Below are 25,837 nucleotides of genomic sequence, written 5' to 3' on the forward strand. Positions count from 1 at the left end.
AACCCACACATCAGTCGACAGTATTGAGCTTGCGTTCTGCCTGATGCGAATTCTCCGTCAGGGTTGAAATTGTAAGACTCTCCTAACGGCTCCGTTAGGTAGTTTCAATAGAGCGTATAATTACCAACAACCCGGTTCTATCGAGAAAGCGTCGCCAAAAGGGGTACAGGTTCTTCCGCACGGCGGTACGCACGGGGCAGCGGATGGCACCGGTGGCTGGGTGCATCGATTCACGCGGCCACCGTAGACGACGAAGGCACGTATACGCTGGTGTCGCGCTAAAATTATCGTCGCAACGCGGTTTCCTGGCAAATCATCTCATAACTGTACCTTTTGCGTCCCTTTCATCGTGGCGTACTTTCGGTTAAGCGGTGAGCCTTTGATTCAAATACCGTAACTGTTCTTACAAACGCATTTTAAAGACCTAAAACCGTATCAGAGTATCTATTATGTGTTTATTTTACCGTATTTTGAAAAAGTGAACGCGATGATTTTTTTTTGTTACGACGTTGAAAGTTTTCACCGCAATGGGAGGAACCTCCAACGATGGCGGCTGCAGTCAGCTGTTTCCTTGTGACTAGTAAAGTGTAAACAATGCTGCGGCTACTCAGGTTTTCGCGGTTGGACTCCGTTTTGAGGTGTCGCTGACAATGCCCTTGCATCAAGATAACCGCCCAGTTACGTATTTTAGCAACGACGCACTTGTGGCATGCCCACGCGGGCTTTTCCTACGACCTGGAATGGTGCTTTACGTCGTTGGCATTTTCGTGGTGCTCTACGAGTGAAAAAGTGTATAAGAGGGAAGATTTTCGTTTTTTAATGATGTACCTGTTGCGCGAGAAGTCGATGGAGATTAAGCTGGTATGTGTATGCGTAAAGTACTAATAAAAGGTTATAAATGTACTGCGGAGTGCTTGTGCAATTTTGGTCGTTTGCTGGACAGCCATCAAGCTCGCAGACGATCGTTTATTCATTTGCACCTGTTTACCGTTAGCTAGCTCGCAGGCGATCCTTTATTTCACTGTGTGGTGGCGGCGTAATACGCACATGCCCACGGAGGGCTGCGACAGCGATATCGTTTCTTCATTACCGGCCTCTGACTGGAAGCCACCGGAAGCGAAGAAACAAAGGGCGCATAACACTTGCTCCTCGACGCTGAGCCCGCGCGTCCGCCGACCAAGTTCGTCCTGGAGCTCGTCACACAGTCACCGCACGGTCCTCTTTGAGAGACGGAAATGCTGGCGGAATTCTTCTCGGTGCATATCGAACGAGTCTACATTGCTTCTCGACCGCTTTTTCCGCCGGCGAGCCAACAACAAGGCGATAATCGGCGCATTCACGACTATTTCCAAAAACCGTCTGTTTGAAATTCAAATGGCCTGTTCGAAGAAGCCGCGGTCAACGCAGTAGGGCCTCCGTGCTTGCGTTACGTCACATCCGGTTGTTTGCGTTTAGCCCATAGAGGAAAGAAAACCTTTAGCCAGTAGGGCTCGCTCAAAAGGGACACTGTTGAAAAGAACACAAATGGGACAAAACACGAGAATACCGCCCCCGCTTCGCGCTGCGTCTTGTGGGAACTGAAAAGAACAACGCGTTGAGCACTTTGACCCAATAGCGGCGACGCGGGACCGTTCAAAGGGTGTCTCCACCCTGTACAGCGGCGCTAGCATTGAGGCACCCTACTCCGATCAGTAGGGTGCCTTTGTCCCCAAACAAAATTTTCACGCGAGTTTCAGTAATGGAATAGTGTTGAAAGACTGGTAGAACTGTCGCGCTTTAACAAGCGGAGAGGCGTTCGTGCATGTGCGAAGCCCGATAAACGCCGAGATAAACGCAAGCGAAGGTCGGGGCGCCGACGGAAAGGAAGCGAGATAAGCACCCACCCCCAGTTGGGTTTCACCGCACACAGGGAAAGAACGCGGCCGCGCTCGGTGCAGGGCGTTTCGGGCTCGTGCAGAATGGCATCGCCAGGCCACGAGTACACGCTGGTGGGCTTCTCGGAAGGGGTGGACCGGAGGCCGCTCGTCTTCGTCGAGGCTCTTCCAGCGGGAAAAGTGTGCAGCGCTTGCGGACTGGTGCCCAAGGCGCTCGGCGTTCTACCATGCGGGCACTTCTTTTGCAAGCCTTGCTACGAGCAGTGCCTGCACCGTGGTGGTCTTGTTTGCCCGCTTGATGGCGACGCTTGCCCAGAGGACGAAGTGAACTGGATAAACTACTCAGCCAGGAGCATCATGGCAAAAAAGGTATGATGGGCAACGCGAGCCAAGTGCTACATGCCATTTCGCACCTGTGGTGATTGCAAAGTACAGTCGAAAGCTTTAGAACAGTAAACACGGGAGCGCGTGCCCCTGAGTGCAGTCGACAAAAGGCTTCTCTCTTACGCTCGAGCGACGTGCTCCGGACTGTGCGGGAGACACCTAGTGGTAACGCCTGGTTTGAGATAGGTAGAATGTGAGCATGGGCGGCCCGTATCCGAGCGATGGCTGTGTCCCTCCTCGCTCTGCCCGTCGCCTTGGCTGCCTTGGCTTCCACACCTTCTTTGACCGTAATAAGCGTTGCATGCCTGCGCTGCCCGGCTTAAAACAAAAGCGGAGACTGCCCGCCTTACCGCGCGCTGTGCAAGTTTTTTGCCTGCATTAGCTTTGGCGCACAGCTGTTCATTGCGTCATCGTTCTGTCAATACGGTGTAAGAGTACCACGTGTACAACTATCCAGTTTTTGTGCTCGGCTTTGCACGTCACTGCTGACTAACGCCACAATATTTAACGCACTGTTCAAGCAATCACCGACCGATATCTAGTCACTCAAGAACAACGACGGCGATGCGTTTTCAGCCATTGTTGTTTTTTTTTCTCTCACACTAAAAGAAACTCGTGTCTAAATTGCGTAGAGCGCGGCGAAAATTAAGCGTTTCCCGCAATTAAACGCAGCTAGCGCTGTACTAACAATCACTAATCGCCACCATTGTTTCCCGGCCAGGCAGCGCTTCTCACGGCAAAAGAAGGTACGGATGCCAAGGTGACGGGCATAGTTTCTTGCAATATACACTAGAGAGGAATCTGGCGCTAGTGTCTATGCGGCTCACATCAAAGCCGTCTGTGTCGGCATGGGCCGCCATATACATCGCGCTCGCCTTAGTTTCATCATTGGCTTGGATTGAAAGGTTTTAGTGACCGCAAACTTAAATGAGGTGCCACAAAAACGAAAAGAATACTGTGCAATTATGTAAGTGGAAAATAAAAACAGGCTGTTTTAAAACTAAGGAAAACGGAAGTAAACCGTATTTTTGCCGGAACGGTTGTGCCTGCTATTCCGCAGGCCAAAGTTGTAGGTACTAATAAGGTTAATATTTGGGGGGAAACCCCTTAGAGACTCCGATTTTATTAATTTTACCATTATTGCAAATAATAGGTTGCTTGAAGAGCTTGGAAAGTTTTTTGAGCATGCCTATTAAAACGTTGCCTTCGTGGTGAACCGGTGCACCGACCGCCATCGGGTTTAAACGTGGCGTTAAACAGTCGTGCACGATGACAAGATAGGACGCACACAAGCGCCCGTATCTGTCGTATTCCCGTGGTCGTATCTTGTCTTCGTCAAAGTACGTTTTGTGTCTTCTTTTCGTCGGCTACAAATTTCGCGGTGGCATATTACCCGCTCAGTCTTTCGTCCTTCGACTGCGGCATAAGCAACGTCAGGTGCGATCACGCACTGCCTGCTGTTTCACCGAACACGGCTACCACGTAACAGGGAGGATTTCGGCATCCTTGTAGCTCGTAAACGTGTTAATGCATAGTGAAGAATGCAAACCCCCAAAAAACCGCTTAAGAATTCAATAGTCATGCAGAGCCCAAGGCAAAAAGGGGGGTCTTCCCATGAACCTCCATGACCACATGGCTTACAAGGCGCAGTTTCCTCTGTAGTATACTTACTAAGAATTTTTATGGCGACGGGCACAGCGACGAGGGAAACAGCCATCGGCCTGGTGCGGGTCGCGCATGCTCATATTCTACCGGTCTCAAACCAGGCGTTATCACTAGAAGTCTCCCGCGCAGTCCGGAGCACGCCGCTCGCGCGTTATAGGGGAGCCTTTTGACGACTGTACATGCAAAGCGGTCTAGCGATGAGATGACGAACTTTCGTAGTTTGTACAATCGGCGGATCCACTCACCGAACACGCTTGATTGCGCTGTTGTCTGCTGCGGTGGCTACGTTAGATATCTGCGAACGATTCAAGAGAACACTTGTGCCGTCATCAAGCGTGAAATCCAGCGAACGCATTAAAACTTTTGGTTTTCTCTGCCCGATTGGGTGATAAAAAAATCGTTATCTTCCCTAATGTTGCTAATGTAGGAGCCAGCCTAGCGATAAAGCGGTTTCAGGAAGTGCGGCCGCTAAACGCACAAACTGCGGGAGCACGTCCGCCTCTCACCAGTACGCCCTGCATGTATTGAGCGGCACGCGCAGCCCGTGTTTAATGTTATAAAGCTTTTGACTACAGTATACAGTCGGGAAAAGGCTTGTCTACAACGCGCGAGTGGCGTGCTCGGGACTGTGCGGGGGACAGTAGTAATAACGCCTGGTTTGAGATAAATACAATGTGAGCATTCGCGGCCCGTATCAGCGTAATGGCTGTGTCCGTCGTCTTGGGTTCCACACCCTCTTTGGCCGTAATATGCGCTGCATGCCTGCGCTGCCGTGCCGCGAAACAAAAGCGGAGATTACCCGCCTTAGGATGCGCTGTGCGAGTTTTTCGTCTGACTTAGCTTTGGCGCACACTTGTTCATTGCATAATCGTTCGGCCAATAGGGCTCCTGCGTTACCCAGGGGGCGCTGCGAAACCAGCTTTCGGGGAGTCTTTCCGGGTAGTACGAAGCTGCGTTGGTTGTATATGAGCCCATGTTGAGAGAAGCAAAATTTTCCCGGTACTCCCGATTGTTTTACAATAGTCCATTCCCGACGCGTCCAATCTCGTCCGGCGATCAACTTGGCTTTAGGGAAAAAAGCTTTGCACCGCTAAGTACGTTTACAACGTCGACGAAAGTGATGGGACGGTGACGGTGCTCTGCCACTCGCAGATTCACCAATCGATGGTCGTATGAAGCGAAAGCTTCCTGCTCAAACTAATACAATTTGTGACAAGGACTTTTCAACAACCGCCGATCAAATAAGGAGAGTAACGCAATCGGCGATGATCGCGCGTAAAAGCCAACGAGTCTTCGCGGTCCGCAGGCGCGTCCCCTCCGGTGAGCCGTGGTTCCCCTGCGCACTTATGCGTCCATTTTCAATAAACACTGCTGGTTTGCGTCATCGTTACGAATACATATTGCAGCGCTACCTTGCCGTGTTTTCCGTGGCTCAGTCACAAAATGCAGCGAGCGCCGGAAGCGTGAAACATGTTTGTGATTCTGAAAATAGTGGCCGCAAAACAAAGTGGGCGGGTGCACTGAGTTCCAGTTCTGTTTCCTTGTTTGCTCTCACTTTATTTAATTACGCTATTGCATCAAATATCCCCAGTTCGCACTTAATAGGCTACAATAAGGGTCAGCAACGTTTTCAGGTGTAGGGTCGAGTTGCGTGAAGTACACACGGCGGAAGGCTGGACGGCAAATCTGGTGGGAGGGAGGGGGGGCTATAAAGGCAAAGAGAACAAAATTCAGCTAATTTCTAATATTTCCCAATAATCTGGCGAAGTGTGAAGAAGGGGGGCAATGCAAATGGAAGCGATGAATTCTCTGTCCTTGTCTCGCCGTCCGACCCCATTTCAGGACAAAACTGGCGCGTCGGCATTCACGTTGTTAGCGACGACTTCTGCACTAGGAGATAACCAACATAGTGACGATCGTATGTAAATATTTGGGCCGCGCACCGTGTATGCAGTTGCGTTATGTTATACAGATATGCAAGTACACATCTAAGAAGGCATTTGACTTGCGATTAGGTGCGGTATTCGTGCCCTCTAATTGCGGCGTATTTGTTTATTTAACGATATTGCTTCACCTATTCGCCAGTATATGTGTATCCGGCCGTTTGCAAACCGTACGTGTGGCGTAAAATGTCAAGCAAGAATCATTTAGCTTGCGAAAATACAAAACAAATGTTCCACTCGTTTTAAAGGTGGTGCAAGGCCAGCGGCGTCTGCCGAATCGGCTGCGCTTATCCCGTCCGCTGGCATTTCCCACCAAAGAAACCATTTACAGTTAACGCAGGCTCTGCAACTTTCTGTTTATGCTACTTGTGACATTTCTTTTGTCGACCGCACGGCAGGAGAACGAGCGTTAATTATCGTCAGGCCACCCGACCTGGCGATACTGTCCCACGCCGCGACGATCACTAGAGCTCGCTCAGAAAAACAAAAACGCCAACAAATGGGCTCTTTGTAGAGGACATTGTTTTGTTTAGCCTCTGCAACTACTTTAAGGGCTATTTCATTCAGTATGCACTCATTTAAACACACCACAACGTGATTAAAATAAATACAACCAACTTTCGCTCTGGCTTGTAATTGAAAACACATGAAGGGCTAAACTGTAATAACACGGAAAGGCGGGCTAGTTGGTTTGACATCTTAACGGTAACTTTTGCGCACTCGATACGGGGACACAGAAAAAGATTACACGAATACAAGCGCAGTTACTAACAACTGATCCGTGTTAAGAACATATCACATTTATACCCTCAACGTCCTTCCTATGGACACTGCTCATGGTCAGAATGGTGCACATGTTGTCTAATCACTAAGAACGCTTTTTTGATGAACAACCTACTTCATGCTGTAAGTTCGCCGGGTGCTCTCGGTAGTCTAAGTTACTTCTGGCCCTGCGACATTCAGGATAACCGAGCAATCGAAAGACCTGCCGGTTTTTGTTAAATATTTTGTTATATATATATATATATATATATATAGTTAAGAGAAAAGGTTCCTGGCTATGAGGTTAGCTGTACGATAGAGAAGTCAAACTGAAAAACATAACAACATTTATTCTAACGTTTCGACCGGGGGCCGGTCTTTTTCAAAGATCTTTGAAAAAGACCGGCCCCCGGTCGAAACGTTAGAATAAATGTTGTTATGTTTTTCAGTTTGACTTCTCTATCGTATATATATATATATATATATATATATATATATATATATATATATATATATTGATACATTTTAAAAAGCTTCTCGCCTCTCGCCATGGCAATCACATCGTTGTATTTTTTTTCAGGGGCTCGGTTTCTGCAGACGTGTAGTGCGTAGCGTAGTGGCCACAGGGAGCATGAGGCCTCGTGCCCTAACCCTTTTCATCTTTCTCTGCTGCAGGTTCGATGCTGGAATCACCGCAATGGCTGCAATGTCGCCACGACTGCTGCGGACATTTCCAGACACTTTCACCACGAGTGCCGGCACCACTCGGGAAGGTGTCCGAAATGCGCGGCGGAAATTCGTGCCAGCGACGTGTGCGGGCATCTGGAATCTCACTGTGTCGCCTCGAGGGAACCCAGTGAAGCTGCAGCCCATGCGGGAACAAACGCTGCCGAAGAAGAAGAAATTGTCAGTGCGACAAGGTCCGACCTCTCCAATGGCTTTCAGCGAATACACAACGCCATCTCAACGGCCATGTCGTCTATTCAAGACGAACTGAGAAAAATAGGTCGCACTATGGAAATCGCCGTCACGGCTACGACTCCGCGGCACGAAGAAGCGGATGAGAGAAGCTTTCAAACAAGGCTACTCCACGAAAGTCTAAGCCAAATGAGCATCCACGAGGCCAAGCTAAAAGATCAGCTTGACCAGTTCACGCAGAATGCGTATGCTAATCAGCAGACGTTTTATAACAGCTTTGTGGAACAAAATGACGCCTTCAAGCAAAGTATAACCAACACAATTTCCTCAAGAATAGACCAGAGTGAGCTCGCTACACAGTTCGCTGCTTTCAGGGAAGCAATGGGAGGCGGACAGCGGGAAACTAACGCCGAGTTGGATCGACTTGCACAAGCTATTGATCGCCAATATGATCGAATCAGTGAACTTATTCGAAGCACCAATGGCAGTCGAGAAACACGGGCGCGAAACTCTGCAGAATCTGCAGAGGCGCACAGCGATAGTTTGGCGCAGGATGCGTCTAAGATTGCTTGGGCGCAAAGCAGCTCAGCTGAAGACCGCCAGAAGGCATTGGCTCTCCTGCCTTCGATCATTCCAGCTGCCACAACGCACACGTGGACGTTGGAGGGATATGAACGGCTAAGGCAAAGAGCAGGATCTGAATACGTCCCCGATAATATGTTGGAGCCGGTGTACCTGAGAGGCTACTGCGTGTCTGCAGGCGTTGGTTTTCGTAGTGTCGATGAAGTCTATTTGAGATTTGAACTCCACAAAGGGAAACTGGATCGCTATCTCGAGTGGCCGTTCAATCTCCAAATTCGGTTGAGCATCCTTCACCCAGAGGAAAACTGGAAACTGGAGTTTTGTATGACACCAAGTAAAACGCCATGGCATAAGGACCGGTTTTCACGACTGTTCGAAGAGAGCGACCGTTTCCTTACAATTTTGAGCCCATTTTTCAACACAAAAGCACTGGAGGAATGGGGCTTCATCGAGGACGGCGGAATGCTCCTCAGGTGAGGCCTCCCCCACCTTGAGTGAATTCTCCACTTCACTCACTGTTCGCTGACTCATTCGCACATCCAGAAAGATGCAAGTGCCTTTTTTCTTAGTCTATTCTTAGTTTATATACTGTTGCAATTTCACTTAGACGGAGCGGTTTTTTCCGGAGGAGGACTAACGAGTAATGCTTACTAGCGCGTGCATGATAATAGCAATACTCATAACTCTCAAAAAATCCCATTTTAGCGGAAGCACAGACTTCCCCTCCGAACATTAATGTCGAAATAAATCCCTCCTACAAGCGCCATTGCGTTCTCTTCTGGTATAAAAATATCTAGAATGAAGTAAGCAGTAATGGTGCGACGAAAATTCTTACATTTCCTGCATCAGTACTTCTCACAAAAAAACTTTCTATTCCCAGTTCTAAAAAAACGCATATACATTTTATAATCAGACAATATTGAGCCTGCAAATGCTTTTAAAAAGTTCGGCTATACTGATACTTACGACCATCTTACGCAGGCACGTTGCAAATCTGTCCGTTTCGGCAAGATTTAAAGCGTCGTAGAATGTTAGAAGCGTCGTAGAATATAAAGCGCCGCAGAGCGTCGTAGAAAAGTTGCAAAACAATTTTTCCTCTCTTGTCCGACGTGCCATAATATTGTGGAGTTCTTTTGGTCTCTAAATTATAAACATTTGGGCCTCTTTTCTACCCCCAAAAGCATTGAATACAAGACCACTAATTACGAAATGTCCTAGAACAAATAATGATGGACATTACCGCGATAATAGCGATTTAACGTGTTAGTCAATTAGGTATTTTTCTCCAAATGCTGCTCTCAGACGGTTTTTCGCTTTTACGCTTATTGTATTCGTGTTTCCGTGGTTTTATAAGTGTTTTATGTTTCAGTCTTCTTTTTTTACAAGGGATGCATAAGATTTGTGTTTTTCTTTAACATTTCTATTTCTTGTATTGCTGCGGTTTTGAATATTATATCCGACGAACAGCATTCATTTAAGCTGTTAATAAGGATACAATATGCTGGCTCCGCCAATTATGAAATTTTTGTTGTAGATCAGGGCGTGACATTGTTGGTACGCTCTCTCAAACTTCTTTCTTTTTTCTTGCGGGGACACTCAGTTATTTATTTTTGTATTCTGGACGAAGAAAATATTCACATTTTGGATTTCGTTGCGGTTCACTGTCATACTTTCTAGCAGCTAAGCTGCATATGCCGAGGTTTCTACATATACGGTGCGTGAATAAATCATCGTAGACAGGAAATGTGTCGAACACAAGAGGTAGAGTTTCGTGTTAGATTTGTGAAGGGCTCAGTGTGACGTTTTTCTCCGTGTTTGCTGTGTCCTGCTTGGAAGTTTTCCGAAGCGACATTTTCGACGGTGTCTTCTTTCCGGTTAATACGTACATAGGGTGAAGGGTGTCGGGGGCATGCATACGCAGCTATCCATTACGCACTCACCGGTGACACGCCCGGTCTGCTGGCGGCAGATTTAAACATGGATTTCTCCGGCTCCATGCGACCAGCCGGCCGTCCCCGTCTTCGAGCTGCTTGACTCGGTGTGTTACAATGAGATGCGTACGACGCGGAAGAGAAATGACAGCTTCCTGTTCGTCGCTAGAATAAAACCTTCTGCTTCCAAGTTTCTTTCAGCCTCTTAGCACAACGTATGCTCGATCGCCAATTAAACACAAGGCTGCTTTGTTTTCTGCGCTACTCAGGCAGCTCCTAGCTTAACTGGTCACCCTCCTTCATACAGTGGAAGGACAGTGAGTTTTAATGCGCAGCACTTTGGCGGTCGCTGCTGTGGTTTGGCGGCGACTACTGCGTAGTAAGCGAACAAGCGAAGACAAAGAAAGCGGCGGAAAGAAGAATGGTGAAAGTGTAAAGAGAAGGCAGTGCGATGAGCCCGCCCGAGACGCTCGTCTGCAGCGATGCTTAGTGAAACTGTGAGGGGAACGAGTGGGATACGCTCCTCGTTGAGTGGCTCATCCGAACCACGTGATATGAGAGAGTTTTATAATTACGTACGCAGGCGTACGCAAACAGTTAGCAAACGCTATTTTTTTGCGTCGTTCTACTGCGCATGCGCCGTACGTTAACTGCGCCGCTCCTGCTTTTAGCGGAGGGAAGAGGAGCCGATGCTATTTCAGCGAAATAGCGTGCGTACGTGTGCCGCTTGCGTTTCCAACATGGCGGCAAGTAGCGCGACAACCATTCGCGGTTCCGCTTTTCTGTAGACAATAATTTGCTTCCGATGGACCAAGTTCCTTGTTCCTGTGTTTTTAAGTGCGTCGGGTGCTTAAGCACGTCGCCCTCACGCAGCTCTGTATCGTCGTGACATCGCTGACAGTCGGAACGAAGCTTTATAGCCAGGCTAGCCGCGGAAGCGGTGCGTGCGTGCGTGCGTGCGTGCGTGCGTGCGTGCGTGTGTGCGTGTGCGTGTACGTGTGCGTGTGCGTGTGCGTGTGTGTATGTGTGCGTTTTGTGGACGCGTTCGCGATGAAATGCAGCGTTGTGTTTCTGCGGGTAGACAGCGCTTCCCATGCTCTGGATTACTTTTCTCGAGCGACGTACAACTCAACCTCGCATCGTGTATGTACAGTGTCCATGGCTAAAAGCCTTTTTTGGCTTGCGCGCCAGAGTTAAGTGACTTGCTGCTCGACCCTGCAAACCGCGCGCGAGGTGAGTGCCGAATTTACGACGGGCAGGAGGAGGCTACCGATCGCCTGTAATCGCGGTTCAGACTTGCAATGCACGTCGTGACGTTGAGTTCGTTCGAAACGCATCTCTGGATTGTTTTGAAGTTGAATAAAATGTATGCGATAAACCCGGGCATTCCGTTCAGGACGTTCTGTGCGATTGCATGAAAGAAATTCCGCGGGACTTCAACGCTTTCTTTATGGAACGTTCTCAGGTAAGAGAATATTCAGGTGGTGTTAACGGCGTGTTGTGTTCAATACTAACGGGAACGAATTTGTTTGCACATGTTTGGACAGTCGTAAAATGTCCAAGCACTCCAGCACTCCGCTGGCAGATCAGCCGGTGAGTCATTTCGCAAAACATTCGACAGATGGCGCCGTCTGCATTACCGTGTCGCTAAGCAAAACTGATCAGACGCTCCAATAAAACTCCCCTCGCGGTGTTTACGTAGCGGGACGCAAAAACATTGCGTTTAGCGTACGCAAAGCAACAAATGCTGTACTAAAACTAAAACTACCTGTTTTCGCAGGGGGTTCACAATCACCACAACATCCAGCGACAGTGCGCGCCTCGGCTAGTTCGCCGGTTACGTGATCACTTCCTGAGATGCAGCAGCTAGGCGGCGTGACCGAGAAGACCCGAGATTCTCTATAACGAGGACCGTAATCATCCGTAATTCTCAAAATTTATTTTGTTGTGCTTCGTAGTAATGTAATTTCTTCTCTTCTTTTTTTTACTTTTTTTAATACGCGCTTACAACGAATGAATGATTAAATGTGAAATGCATTTTCACATTTATGCATTTGTATGCACTCCACCATGTATGCACTCCGGGTTACCTGTGGTCACATAGCAAAGAATATCGATGATATGCTAAAATAGCCAAGGAATTCTGCAGAAACCTATTCGTTGCCACCCCTGCCTCAGACACACGTTTTCCCGTAAATAGTGTGGAACCCGTACCACGGGTTACAACGCATGAGGTAGCCCCGGCACCCCAAGCAATGAAGAAAGGCAAAGCTGCAAGATATGATGGCATTACGTCTGATGTATTGTGCCTCAGAGGCCAAATTCGTGCTAACGAAGCTTGCAGCCCTATTTTCGCAGTGCTTGAGCTCGTTAAGGGTGCCAAAGGACCGGAAAAATTCGAATTTATTTCTCCTACACAAGAAAGGTGATTCCAAAGAGCTTAAAAATTACAGGCACATCAGCCTCCTCTCCACAACCTATAAACTATTTACCAAGGTAATTGTTAACCGCATCAGTGTCACATTGGACTTTAAACAGCCAGGAGAACATGCCGGTTTGAGGAAGGGTTTCTACACCTTAGATCATATTCACGCTATTAACCAGGTTATCGAAAAGTGCTCAGAGCATTCATAGGTTACGCTGTATATAGCATTCATGGGTTACGAAAAGGCATTTGACTCAGTGCCCCCTTTAGCAATAATAAACTCGTTACGAGATCACGGCGTCGACGATGCATACATTCGGACCTTCAATGATATCTATGACTGATGTACGGGAACTATACGGCTCCATCACAGAACTTGCATATTTCCTTACAAAAGGGGGTCCGGCAAGGGTATACAATATCACCACAGTTATTTAGAGCCTGTAAGGAGGTGGTGTTAAAAAACTTAGGTGGAGGAAAACAGGGGTGAGAGTTAATGGGGAATATCTCAGCCACCTAAGGTTTGCAGACGTAATTGTCTTGTTCAGTCAGACGAGGCAAGGTTTTCAGCGCATGCTTTACCAATTGTACTCGGTAAGTATGATTGCAGGCTTAAAAATAAACACGAAAAAATCCAAGGTACATCACTTCCAGGTAGGTAATGAAGTCTTGGAAACAGTCACCGAATACGTATATCATGGACAAGTCAAAGCTGCTGATACAAACCATGAGCGGGGAATTATCCGCAGAATAAGCACGGAGTGGGCTGTGTTTGGTAAGAGCTTCTACAATCTGACTGGTAAACTACTTCTGTAACTCCAAAAGCTTCAATTTAATCAGTCCGTTCTTCCAGCAATGACCTATGGGGCAGAAACTTGAGGTCTCACCAAACGACTTGGAACCAAACTTCCATCGGCACAACGGGCCATGGAACTCCGAATTCTAGGGGTCACATTGAGGGACAGGAAAATAGCCGCATGGATTAGAGAACAGACGAAGGTGGAGGACATTCTAGTTCAAATTAAGCGGAGGAAATGGGCATAGGCTGGCCACGTGAGGCGAATGAAGCACAACACGCGGACCATCGGTTTGCCAGAGTGGCTGACCATAGACCGCAAACGCAATAGGGGTCGGACGAGAACTTCTTCGCGAGATCAGCTACGAAAATGTGGGGGGAAACATGGACGCAGCTAACACTCTATAGGCGTGACTGGAAATCTTTGGGAGATGCTTTCGTCCTGCAGTGGACACAAATAGGGTTATGAAGATGATGATGGTTATGATGATAATTATGAATAACTGTTCCGATATCAGATTACCCAAAGCTGCTCAAATTCTTATTGCTCTGTCTTCGTCTTCAAAATCAGATAATTTCTTTAGATTATTTGCACTGTGTTCATAGCTGGTGACCGTCGTAAAATAGAGTTATATAAAGAGCACGTAAGTGGTTTGGAAATTAAATTGATAGTACCGATATGATCAGCCCTCATGGTATAAGCATTTTCTTAATTTGAAGGTATTTGGCCAGCTGAAAGAGCGACCACTGTGTTTCTGACCCTCATATTAAAATAACACGTAAATAAACAGCCCGCTGGTCTACTCACCCTCAGCTATTTCGTCCACCTACCCTTAAAAGCGGTAGGTGGACATCTGCTGAGAAACAGGGACATCTTTTGGTAGAAAAAAATCCCAGGTCAAGGTCACAAAATTGTTTTTTCGGCGTTGTGAATTGCAAGCCGTTATTGTCTATTTCTACTGTTCTAATTGACCCTTCCAGTTTTTTGTTCCCGGCAATAGTGGCTGTAGCGCCTCTGGGCGAGATCCGCGGTGCGCGTGCTTGATACGTCGCCGTACACTCCAGTCGTAGCCAAAGCAGCAGGCATAGAATTTCATACTGATACATACTGTAAAGAAATCTGTCCCTAGATTTGCGCGCCGTGAAGGTCCTTCATAGCAGCTGAAAGTGTTCCTTTTGTTCGTGGTATGGGTTGCAACCTGCATTCCTACTGCCCATGATGACAAAGGCATCACGGGAACAACATAAGCATCATCTTTTCAGTTGAGGTTGCAGGATGGTTTTTAAGACTTCTGACCAAAAATTTTTTTTTTACATTTTCTTTTATATTCGTAAGTGGAGGCAGTACTAAGGTGACAAGAAGCATGGTTGCTTATAATGTATTTACAAAGAGATGCAATGCATGGCAAGAGCCCAATTGAGCACGAGCAAAGTGCCGTGCCATGCACTCCTTTTAAATCTTTGTTAGTGGGTACACCTGGCGCTATTCGCCACTGTCCACTTCTTTTGCTTCTTGGTACATTTATCCGTCGTCTGAGGCGATCGCCTTGGTCGATGACACAGCCTTTATACATGTGCGGTGATGATCAGATGACATGAAAATAAATAGCGAAGTTATTGCCAGCACGCATGACGATGAGAAATTCGGTGAACAACGCCCTCGGAAGAGTGACACCCGCCGACGCAACGAAGGAGCATTCTAAACTCTTGAAGACGCACCGGGAAACTGGGAAAGGGAACGTCGTAAGCGTCGGTACCGGTCGCACCAGGCCGACTGGTGTTGGCAGGTTACAAGGTGCGGACACAGGACTGGGAAATTGTTACGTCCGTGGCTCACCGGTGCTGGGGTGGGCTCGCTGGGCTTCGTCCTTCGGCTCTCTCAATCTTCGGTGGCCAGGCGTGGAAGACATCTCGCTACTACCGTGTTTCAGCTCACACTAGGGAATGCCTCGTGACTGGAACGCTTCCCTAGGAGACGTTTCAGATGCGGACTTTTAACGCTGGAATTTTTTTACTGGTCATGCGGGGTTTTCAACACACTGCGCATAAAGTACTACGGCAGCTGCAGCGCCAACCACTGCATCTTACTGGACTTTCTCGGTACTTTCGGGCAGCGGTCGGCAACCTTTTCAGGTGGAGTACCGAGTTTCATGGAGCCGACAATAAGGAGTGCCAAAGGGCAAATCAAGGAAGGGGGGGGGGGGGGGGTCTATGCAGGCAAAGAAAAGAAATCCGGCGAATTCAAAGCTCTATTCCACTAAAATTGACAACAATCTGGTTAAGCGTGAAAATGGGGTACAGTGTAAACAGGAAGCGAACAATTCTCTGTTCTTGGCTCCCGTCTAACCCCATTTGAGTTCAAAACTAACGTGCCGGCCTAGTATAAAAAGTTACAATGCGAATATTAGGGATTTTGGTGACGATCTGTGGGAGGGGGCATAATACTGCCTCGCGGGTCGCATGTGGCCCGCGGGCCGCAGGTTTTCTACTCCTGCTTTAGGGAGTCGTGTTGCCATCCTCGAACACTGTCACAAGCCCCTGACACCTCCGCCTATTCGCAATCGGGGCCCTCCTTGACATGCACGCTGTTTAGTGGGAGTTAAGCGGTGGGTTGGTTAGCAAAAGCTCGCGGGTTCGACTCCCGGCCGCGGCGGCCGCTTTCCTGGTGGAGGCGAAAAGCAAAAATGCCCGTGTGTACGAGATCTCGGCGCACTGTAAAGATCCCCAGGTGGTCAAAATTAATCCGGAGCCCTCCACTACGGCGCGCCTCATCGCCTGCGATGCGTCGGCGCGTTAAAAACATACAATCTATAGCGGTGGGTTGGGTCATGGAAGCGAAAAGCCCTAGTATTGGTAGATGTCACCGTGTCGCCTATAGAACCCACTGGCCTACCTGCCTTCATTAATGGCACACCCGAAATGAGTTCTGAACAAAGCTCCCCTAAAGCCGTACAGATGGCTAACCAGCGACGACTCAACCTGCAGCGGCCGGTGTTGACCCGGGCATTACTCCGTATGGCAATTAAGTTTTTTAAGTACATGGAACTTTAGGTTCCCGCTTTGTCGTCGTAGCTTGTTCGCTGCCGCGCTGTCTAGCTACCTCCGCAATCAGGTGGCGCAGGTGCACCTAACGCACCCGAACAGAGCCCCATGGCATAGCGTCGTAACGGACCCCAGCAAAGGCTTCGAAAGCCAAGCCGTTTGTATAGTCATAACCGTTCGAAACTCCTGAACAGCTGGCGCTTATCGTACATCTCTCCGTTGTTTAGCCCAAAGAAAACTACGGGTACATTTGAGGCAGCATCTGTGTAAAAACCGTCAGCCCATGTGTCTATTGACTTACGAAGGGCCGTTGGCTTGGTTTTTACGGTAGTATCAGCGAAAAAAGTGTCCGTCAAAAATAACGTGTTTCGAACTGCGCAGCAATGCTGCGACACATGCGAAATGAAAGCAAGCACAAAAAATTGGCCGCGTATCTGCTCCTTTTGTTGCAAATGTCGACAAAACACGATAGACTTTATCGACTTTTGCCAAGTAAATGCCTCCCTTCGCTTTCCCGCTCACCTCTCATGTTGTTCCTCTTGCGTCGCGCTCCTCCCAAGGTAAAGACGCCAAAGGTTTGCTTAAATCATTCTAAATTTCCCGCGTTCCACTGCTCCAAACCGGGTGTCTCGATGCGAATGCTGCCGTACGGCGAAGACGCGCGTTAATCGAGGCGCCCTACTTCAGCGTTTATAGAACCACGTTTCCCATGAGGACACGAACACAGAAATCGGGCTGCCCATGAGGCAGCGCAGGAGAGCATCGCTCGTTCCTCTCCACCGAACTCCTTGTTGTCCTCTTCCACGCCCCCGGCTCTTCTCCTGCTCCGACTTAAGAAGGCACGACAACAGGAACAGCGGATGGCCTCCCCGACAGGTTACTTGTTCAATGTCGGCACGCAACCAAGAGCGGCTGAAGTGTTCATAAATAAGTTTTGTGCTGACGTTGCGTATACTCCACATATAATTCAGAAATGGACCCGCAGACCTGAAGGACGGGAACATTGCCCTTATTGCAATATTGGCGTCAAATCTAATTTACACCATCTAATTTGGTCATGCGTATACTTCCAAAAGCATCGAACTCAGCTTCTATCACGTCACACCCCGTTTACCTTCCCTGATATATCAGACAACATAGACCGCGGTGAGCTTCTTTCGGAGCTTGCTAGCTACGCAATTAAGAGTGGTCTGGCGCGAGTCGTCTAGCAGGGCGACGCCTAACCCGTTACACAGACTCAAAAACTGTGAAGTGTGAATAAGTTTGAAATGTGAATTAAGTGTGAAATTTGAACTGAGTGTGGACTAGGTGTGAACTGTGAAGTGCGAAGTGCGAACTAAGATCATATTCTATATACCCCCCTTCCCATCCCAACCCCAACCAACCCCTCATTGGCTATGGCCTTCCTTTCAAATAAAAGCTTCAACTAACTAACTAACCTACTCCACGTGCGTTGCAAGCAGAACGTGGAACCTACCTAGTGGAACCTTGCGTAACTGTTGCCGGTTGATTTCTTAAACTGGCCCCAGAAGCTATAGTGGCGCGGGCGACAGCAGGCGACGGCGGAGTGAATTCTTTTTCTGCAGTTGATGAAGTATTGAATTTCGCAAATTCAAGCATGTTTGCTTTTTTTATGAAGGAACACTGCAAATATCACTTCTGTATTGATTTGTTGTCTGATGTTTGCGTAATGTCTTGTTCTTCTTCAACAATGTTGACAAGTATGAACATTCCACCGTACATAGACGGGTAGATTTAGCTGTGACTATATAAGACTATTGCGCAGGCCTTGTTTTGCTTTGGCCGGGTGGCTGAATCGGGTCACAGACAGACGGACGGACAGACAGACAGACCAAAATTTCTGGGTTTAAGTAGCCCAAGAAAGACTATCGTCTTTAAAAGAACAGAACTCCCGCTCGAGCGGTTCCTGACAGAGAATGCGCTATCACTGCGGAGGCGCAAAATTTGAATAGCATTGGAAAAAAACCTCCGTTCAATTCATCGATAGAATAGTGAGACAGGGAGAAGAGCGTGCTGGGCGGTAGCAATGAGCGGATAACGGCACCGCGCCCCTCCGGTGGAATCATCGGGGCTCTGCACTTCCGTCCACTTTCACGCTGAGCGTAACTGCTTTATATTTCTCAGTATGCGTTGCGTGTTTGCGACATTTTCTTTCGTTCCCGTTCCTGCTCGTGGTGTCACAGATCCTAAGCTTCCCGCTCCTCTAAAGTGCGCATGCCGCATGGAATACCCGTTCCAAATCTACGTGCGGCCGGTGTTTGACGTTGACACGTTGACGCTGCTCTACCCGCACCACAGGACGCCCCTTCCTGCCTCTTATCGCTTCGTCTGTGCTTTGGCGCTCGGCTGCGAAAGAGATACACCCAGCTACACTATCGAGTCTTGCTTCTAACTCCTCACCATTGTAGATTTTCAGGGAGGCTTATTTGGTGGGGCAGGAGGAATTTTCTGTGGACACAGGATCGCGAGATGTTCAGTCCGTCTAGTCCTTAAAGCTGCACTTTAATGTTGTTGATGATTGTTCATGGTCATGAAAATATTACAAGAAACCGAATGTTTTTAAATTTTTCAGGGCTACATATATGTGGTCTCGAACGAGAAATGCGCATTCGCAATTTTAGTTTCTGTCTCGCCATTTTAATCACTTATTTGCTGTCCTCGACTCTGACGACATACTGGCGGATCATCAGGGTCTACATATGGCATATATCGAGCAGGGAAAAATGCTACAAGCAGCATGTGAACAAACACAAACTATGTACGGACCATCAAATAGCGAAAACTAATATATTAAACGCTTACGTAGCATGCTGTGTTCTCTGCGCTTAACCTCTACGAAAAAAACTAAAATGGTCAAACTGAGGGAATACATTGGGATATACATAATCACGCGCGAAATAGGAATTCGACTAATTCAACTCTTTCTAGTTTTCAGCTCGCATTTGTTTGTGTCAATCGTTACTTATTTTCTCGCCAACCAGTCAAGAGCGTACTCGCGCTCTGTTAATCCACGCATTGCCTTCGGGTTGTTCCACACGAAGACTTGCTTGTTGAAATCGCTGCCTCCCCTAAACGTATTCCCCTTCTTTCACTCTCCTTCTGTCCTCGTTTATGGGGAACCGTGAAAAGAAGTAAAATAAAGTAGTGAAGCAACTTCTGTGAAATATCCCACTAGCTTCACGCGCCAGATGATCAAACAGTGTCTCCTCTTTGAAAAGTCCGCATATGAACAGTTGCAGCATCCGTCAGAGAGGTTCACAATGTGAAATCGTGCGTAGTCCATGGGCAAAATACGGCATCCACCGCCAATCTAATTCCTAATGGCTGCACACGCAATAAGGCCCGAGCCTGTTTTACCCTCCGAACGACGCTTACCAAAAGGCGAAAAAGCGGCTTGAAGATAAAAATTGACTAAATAACTCGCCAAGCTTTCGTTTTGAGGGTAAAGAAAACGTCAGAGTTTACGTGGCTCTGGAAAATGCATTACAACCGCACCTAACGTAAGCAATGATATTCCATAACACCATAAACAAAGCTATATCCACAGGAGCGAATGTTGCAAGTCATATTTTTGCTGGGCGTTTCGGTTTTTTTTTTCAGCTCCAATGATAGCTAGTCCAAGTGTTGTTTCATGAATATTCTACCGTCTGCATGTTTTGTTTTTCTTCTTTGCAGTCTGTCACTGGAAGATCCCCCGGCTGACTAGGAACCATGAAGACTGCCTTCAGAGACCGAAGCCGACGACTCAAGCGCGAATGTTTTTGAAACATGAAAACCGCAGTTTGGCACTCTTAAGTGAAGAAATCTACTCGAAGCTAGTGTTATAGATAGCGATTAAGAAGTGTCTGAAAATAATCAGTTCCGAAAAATTGGGTTGTTGGATGCACCAGTGTAAAAACTAATTCCTCGAAAAACAACAGTTCCGTTTTTTTGTGTTGTTTGCCTTATTTTTGTCTTTTTATTGGAAAGAATGTGTGCGAGAAAAAAATAAATGCGTACTTTTTGTCTGTCTTGTTGTAACAATTTCAGGTATGAACATCTTCGCTAATAGTGGTGACAGTTGGTCTGCGCGCAACTCTCGCCGGCCTTGAAAAATACATGTTTGTTTTCAGCGTGCTCTCCAACTTTCCGCCTAAAATCGCCATTTTCATTTCTCGTTGCGAAATTCTGCAAATTTTTGATTAATGGCCCCTACAGCCGTACACTATCAATTTTTATGCACGTTCCCTCCATCCCATCATTATTCCGGACGCAAAAACACTGCCTGCCTGTGTGACATTGTGTTGGCGCTTTTTCGACCACGACACAATTTCGCCACAAAAACACTCATACGTGTGACAGGCGGAGGACGTATTTTCGAAAACATTCCGTGTTCTCAATAATAATAAAAAGTTACAAAACTTTCCATGAAATACGTGGTTCAAGCACTTCTGCGTTCTTTTTGCGCGCTAATAGTTTCTCGTCTAACTGAAACATTGCGCTGATGCCTTGGGAAAACTCAATTAGCACTCTGGAATAAAGCACTATTTGTCATTTTTTACTTCTTTTTTACTAGATTTTTTTTCATTTCACTTCTATGGCGCTGCGTTCCTCAGCGTTTTCACCCCACTCATTTGTAGCGTGAATGTAACTGGCACCCTCTATCTTTATCATAAATTAAATGAATGAGCGCGCACCTATTCTTCGAATTTCTTCGCGAGTTGTAAATAGAGTTCAGCGTTTTTTATGTGTTTAGCGAAACAAAGGGCCCACTGTGGCAAAAAATAAGGTGTCTGGCGTCCGTAATAGAAACAGCTCCTCCAAAACAGTTCCACAGCACGCAGCCGTCTGCATACTATGGGGACTTGCATAGCCTGTTTAAACGCAGCCTTTGCGAGCACACCAGGTTGGGGACACGGGGCTGGGGAATGGTCTTGTCCGTGTGAACCGGGGCTGGGGTGGGCCGATGCGATCAACGACCCTTCAGGTGATCACCTCACGAGAGCAGATGGGGTGTAGCTGCATACCTGGCATGAGGATGATTCCGCGACCTGCACAAATATTAATAAACTCTCTATGACTAGTCTTTAAGGATGCTAATGGAAGAGTTTAATGCAAAGGAAAAATTAGCTGCTTAGTTTGCTCGCTCGGATTCGTTCTTCTGTTCTCTCCAATTCATGTTTTTATATCTATATTTTTTATATTTGTCTTTAAATTATCATTTTTGTGCTGTAGATTAGTTTTCGGCGTTTTATTATCGCTTTTGGTTCCATAGCGTAGTTAGGTTATATTAGCTTACGGGCGATCGTAGTGCCAGTTGCGGCATTCTGTCGCGGAACACAGGTGGACGTCGCTTTAGTTGGGAGCTTATTGCAGCGTTCGACTGCATTGTAGACACATCCATTTTTCTTTTATACGGGCTATATTTATTCTACTTATCACACTGGGTGCCGCTGTCAAAGTTTTACATTTGAAACAGGTTAGAAGAAAAGTGCCTGGGTGAGTCACGTTGTTCTGAAAACCAAAAGTGATCGTCCGAAGACAACTGGCGCTACGTTTTTAGCGCGAAGCACGCGAGCAGACCGCACGGCCGTTCGCCGTGTACTGCAAACAGTGCACTCCCTGCACTCACCAACGCTGTCAGATGTAAAGGAAATGGTTATTTTTTTTCTCAACACTGAATTTTACGGAACAGACTTCGCGGAAAATGATCGTTTTTTTAAAGGGACACTGCAGTGATTTGTAAAGAACGCGGGATTACTAGCGCAAATTGTAGTCTAGAGTCCATAGGCTATGTTTCGACCACTCTGAGTGCGTTTACGCGAATTTATTTCTTAAAAAAATCAAATAGAAAATGCGGTCCTCCTCTCTACATCCTCGCCCATTTTTTGTTGTGTTTTAATGTGAAGTCAAGAGGAGATGACTTGGCGACATGGCTTAACTGCGCTCGCCACCCTTCCGACAGAGTCAGTAGGGCCAGCATTTAGTCCGCCGGCCACCAACGAGTCGTCGCAATTCGTTCGCTCAGTTGAAACTAAGCCACGACACGTTTGTGAATGGAAGAATGTGCCTTTGTTTACTTGTACACTGTATCAAGCTCCGAGTTCATTTGTCTCCACACAAGCGCTGCACAAGCACACATGCGCCGCTTTGCTGACTGGTACGCTAGTAGGAAAATCTAACGCCACTTGAAGGCAGGAGAAGAGTCAGCGAAGTCAATATAGGTACTAAGGAAATAAAATCAACTGAACCTTTTACCATACAGCGTAAAAATAGGGAGCAGGAAGCACTTTTGTGCCCTGGGAGAACAAGCACAGCCGTCAGCAGCACGACCACACATCTGCGAATGCTTTTCCATCTAAGAAATGCAATTGCTAGACGTGAGATATTGTGGAAATTAGGGGGATGCTTACTGCATGAGCGCTATACAAAAAAAAATTAAATAAGCTGCTTGAAATGCTAAAAGTAAATAAAAGTGTAAACTGGTTATACATTATATACCATATATATCCAACGCTGGCAGCGCTGGCTCGTCACCGAGTGGTCTGCAGCGCTACGTATGCTGTTTTGCAAGTCACAAGTTCGAATCACCGAGGGTATCATCCTTTTTTTGTAAGTTGACTTCTTCGTTTTCAGCCTATGTTTTCTATGCTGAGTTCACCATTTCTAGGCCGTAACGTTCACTGCTCCACGAACTAGTTCACAGAACGCGCGGAGGCTGACCCTGACCATCTAGCGTGTTCTTGTTGCCGGGCTGTTTCCATAAGCACCGACTGCTTGTGGGAAGTGGGCACAGGCCAGAATCAGCAGACGCTTGGCCTGTTGTGCACACGCTTTTAAATGCGAATGCATTTCTTAGTCGGGGGATGTCGTGCGTTGGCTGGCGTGCGCCTAGCAACAGCTGTGGCGCGCCTAGCAACCGGAGTACGTGCTAGCTCGGGCGGGAGTAGCGTAGGGCAAGGGGAGAGGAGGAGCGCGCTGGGCGTGTGAGGGCGCTCGCATCGCGGAACTCGGGCGGAGTAGCGGAAAGTGAGGGGAGAGGAGGAGCGCGCTCGGGCGTGTGAGGGCGCTCGCATCGCGGAGCTCGGCGGAGAGAGCTCGCGCGCGGGGCGGGCGTGTTGCGCGGGTCTCTCTCTCCTCTCCGCGTACCCTCTCTCCGCTCACTGCGCTCGGAAAAATATATATAAATGCAGTGGAGCGCACGCCTCTCTCCGTGACTGCTTGCCGCAGCGCACTCATCGGTGCACCCACTGCATTCGCATTTCCGCACGATCCCCTTCGGAGAGGTGGGGGAGTTTTTTTACGATACATGCATTGGTGAAGCTAGCACTAAATAGGGGGGAAAAGCACATGATATTTGAGCATCTGCGGGGACGCGGAGGGCGTTCATCCCCTGCGTAGGCCTGGGTTAGTGAATGCTACAATTACAAGCCGTCCTGCGAGGCTTATCTTAGGCATTTTACAGCCGACAACATCGCACAAGAGCGGTACGACGATTACTGAGATATCGAGAACGTCCATCCAACGATGCCGTCGGATGTCAAGCATGTTGTTTTACAGAAGCAAAACCGAAGCTTGTTTGAACGCTAATCTTCGACATCGTTCAATCACGGTGCATCTCCTCCCGTCGTCGCAGCCTTTAGTTGTTGCGGCCGCCGCAGACCGCGCATGGTAGTTCTTCATCTCTCTGGCTTTATAGATTAATTACCGACTTATCATCCGGATAAGCGATGAAAAGTTTGTTAATGTGATCCAGTCTACGCAGTGAAAGCAGAAACGGGCGCTCGAAAAATTCACCTCAGTGTGCCTATAACCGATTTAAACGCGAAAACCTGAACCTTAGCTATACATCATTTAAACTTTTACCGAACAGAAATAGGTGCATTGGAGATAATTGACGCAGAAAAACTAGAGTAAAACTGACCCACCTTCTCCATCTCTGCAGCCGTGATCGCGCAAAGCCTTGAACGCCATAATATATTGAGTGAACGTTCACGACGAAGCTCGCATGGCGGAAAATTCAGCCCCCACTACGCAGGAAGTTCTGAACTATGTGGAAGGAAGACGCGTCTGTCGCCACCGCGTGGCTGCTGAGTTGCTCTCACTGCGTCCAACTGAACCTTCATGCCCAGAACCATCGTCGGGTTCAGTAAACAGACCTCGCGATGGATGTTGCCGCCTGTGAACGTCGGTTGACCACTCTTCGTGAGTCCGACGCTTTACTTCTGAAAATTTTTAAAGGGGCAACGTCATGCTGTAGGACGCCCCGACTATGACTGACGGAAAGATACTTCGTAACGTAAGGAGGCTCGAATAAAAAGTTTCGTTGTCAATTGTGCGCCGAACCTTTGTTCGAAATTCCCACATGATGGGGCGCCTGTGCACTGCATGATAGATGTACCCATAAATTGCATGCGCACCGCATTGCGAGACAGCGTTCCATGAGCAAACAAAGCTTGGCGGTGTTAAACGGGCCATGAGCACGAAGGAAAACTTAGTTTCACGTGAATGGTTTTGTGGTATGTAGTGCTTTTAGCGCTGGTTGGGCGGCAAGCAATGCTTTATTTACAGAAAATTCAAAAAATTCGAGCGAACATTTTGATTCCCTGTTTATTTCCATGTTTCGTGAGGTGTGTGTTGACGTATGCCAGGCAGGTACTGAAGCGAACGCTAACTATGGCTGTGGCGAACGCTGAAACACCTTATTTACCGTCATTCCTCATAGATGGCGCCAGGGTACTGCCCAGGAGAAACGGATTTTAGCTCAGACCCGCTGTGCGTACTCGTCATGTTTTTCACCGAAATTGTACCTGGCTAGTTATTGTTACGGTTGATAGCAATTGTATCGTGAAACATTGGGTACGCTCGACAAACTATGCCACTGAGCCCAGTGCCACTTATTAAAGCTGTCCAGTGCAAGCTCAACGCTCCGGGTGGCAGTGCAGCTATAGCCGGCATACCGCATGCTGTAAGCACTGGTGCTCGTAGAGTACGTGTGCATTCATAACATATAGTTACCCCCGCATTTATATTGCTATAAAAAGATTAATCATTAAAGTTTAGTGCAAATAGCTCGTTTCTTATTTGTCCTGCCTTGCTCACGTGTGCTTTTACCGGGCTCAGCCAATCGCACAACTGGCCATATTACGTCGTAGGTTGTAAAGAAGGAAGTTGAGCTTGTAGATCGCATGGCCATTCTCTTTTTGCTCCTTATACCGCTTATTTGAGTGAAGTTTGCGTTACAAGCGGTGTCAGTGTTATGTTAACGGGTAAATCTTTCGAATGAACCAAATTGTCTTTTTGTCTTCCTTGCCCATTAGGACCGCCATCTGGGCCTGATTACGCCGCTACCCATTTCACCAAGGCCACTTAAACTATGACGACCCTTCCGAATAGAAATAATGGCAGGAAGTCGCTAAACGGCGTAGTCAAAAAGATTCACGATACAGGTTCAACCGCAAACAGAACAAAATGCATGCCGCCGAAAAGGTTAGAACTAGCGAACACTAAATTAT

At 47.6% G+C, this 25,837-nt stretch overlaps 2 protein-coding genes across 4 annotated transcripts in view; one reads left to right on the forward strand and one right to left on the reverse strand.

Annotated features, from left to right (window-relative positions):
* LOC144138864 (spermatogenesis-associated protein 20) overlaps window positions 1-25,837 on the reverse strand; it is a 501,846-nt gene that overhangs the window by 185,302 nt on the left and 290,707 nt on the right. The window lies entirely within an intron of this gene.
* On the forward strand, window positions 1,731-20,865 carry LOC144138867 (uncharacterized). The gene is made up of 3 exons (XM_077671368.1): window positions 1,731-2,243; window positions 7,304-8,601; window positions 20,019-20,865. The coding sequence occupies exons 1-3, from the start codon at window positions 1,959-1,961 to the stop codon at window positions 20,047-20,049; spliced, it is 1,614 nt and encodes a 537-aa protein (XP_077527494.1). The 5' UTR covers window positions 1,731-1,958; the 3' UTR covers window positions 20,050-20,865.

The sequence above is a fragment of the Haemaphysalis longicornis genome, unplaced genomic scaffold (genome assembly GCF_048455015.1).
Source record: "Haemaphysalis longicornis isolate Haplotype H1 unplaced genomic scaffold, Haemaphysalis longicornis Haplotype H1 scaffold_5, whole genome shotgun sequence".
Taxonomy (NCBI): domain Eukaryota; kingdom Metazoa; phylum Arthropoda; class Arachnida; order Ixodida; family Ixodidae; genus Haemaphysalis; species Haemaphysalis longicornis.

Bases quoted from the DNA above. Each gene is read 5' to 3' on its own strand.
- LOC144138867 (XM_077671368.1), top strand. From the start codon at position 1,959: ATGGCATCGCCAGGCCACGAGTACACGCTGGTGGGCTTCTCGGAAGGG. The intron at 2,244-7,303 runs GTATGATGGGCA...TCTCTGCTGCAG, and splicing joins GGAGCATCATGGCAAAAAAG to GTTCGATGCTGGAATCACCG. The intron at 8,602-20,018 runs GTGAGGCCTCCC...TCTTCTTTGCAG, and splicing joins GACGGCGGAATGCTCCTCAG to TCTGTCACTGGAAGATCCCC.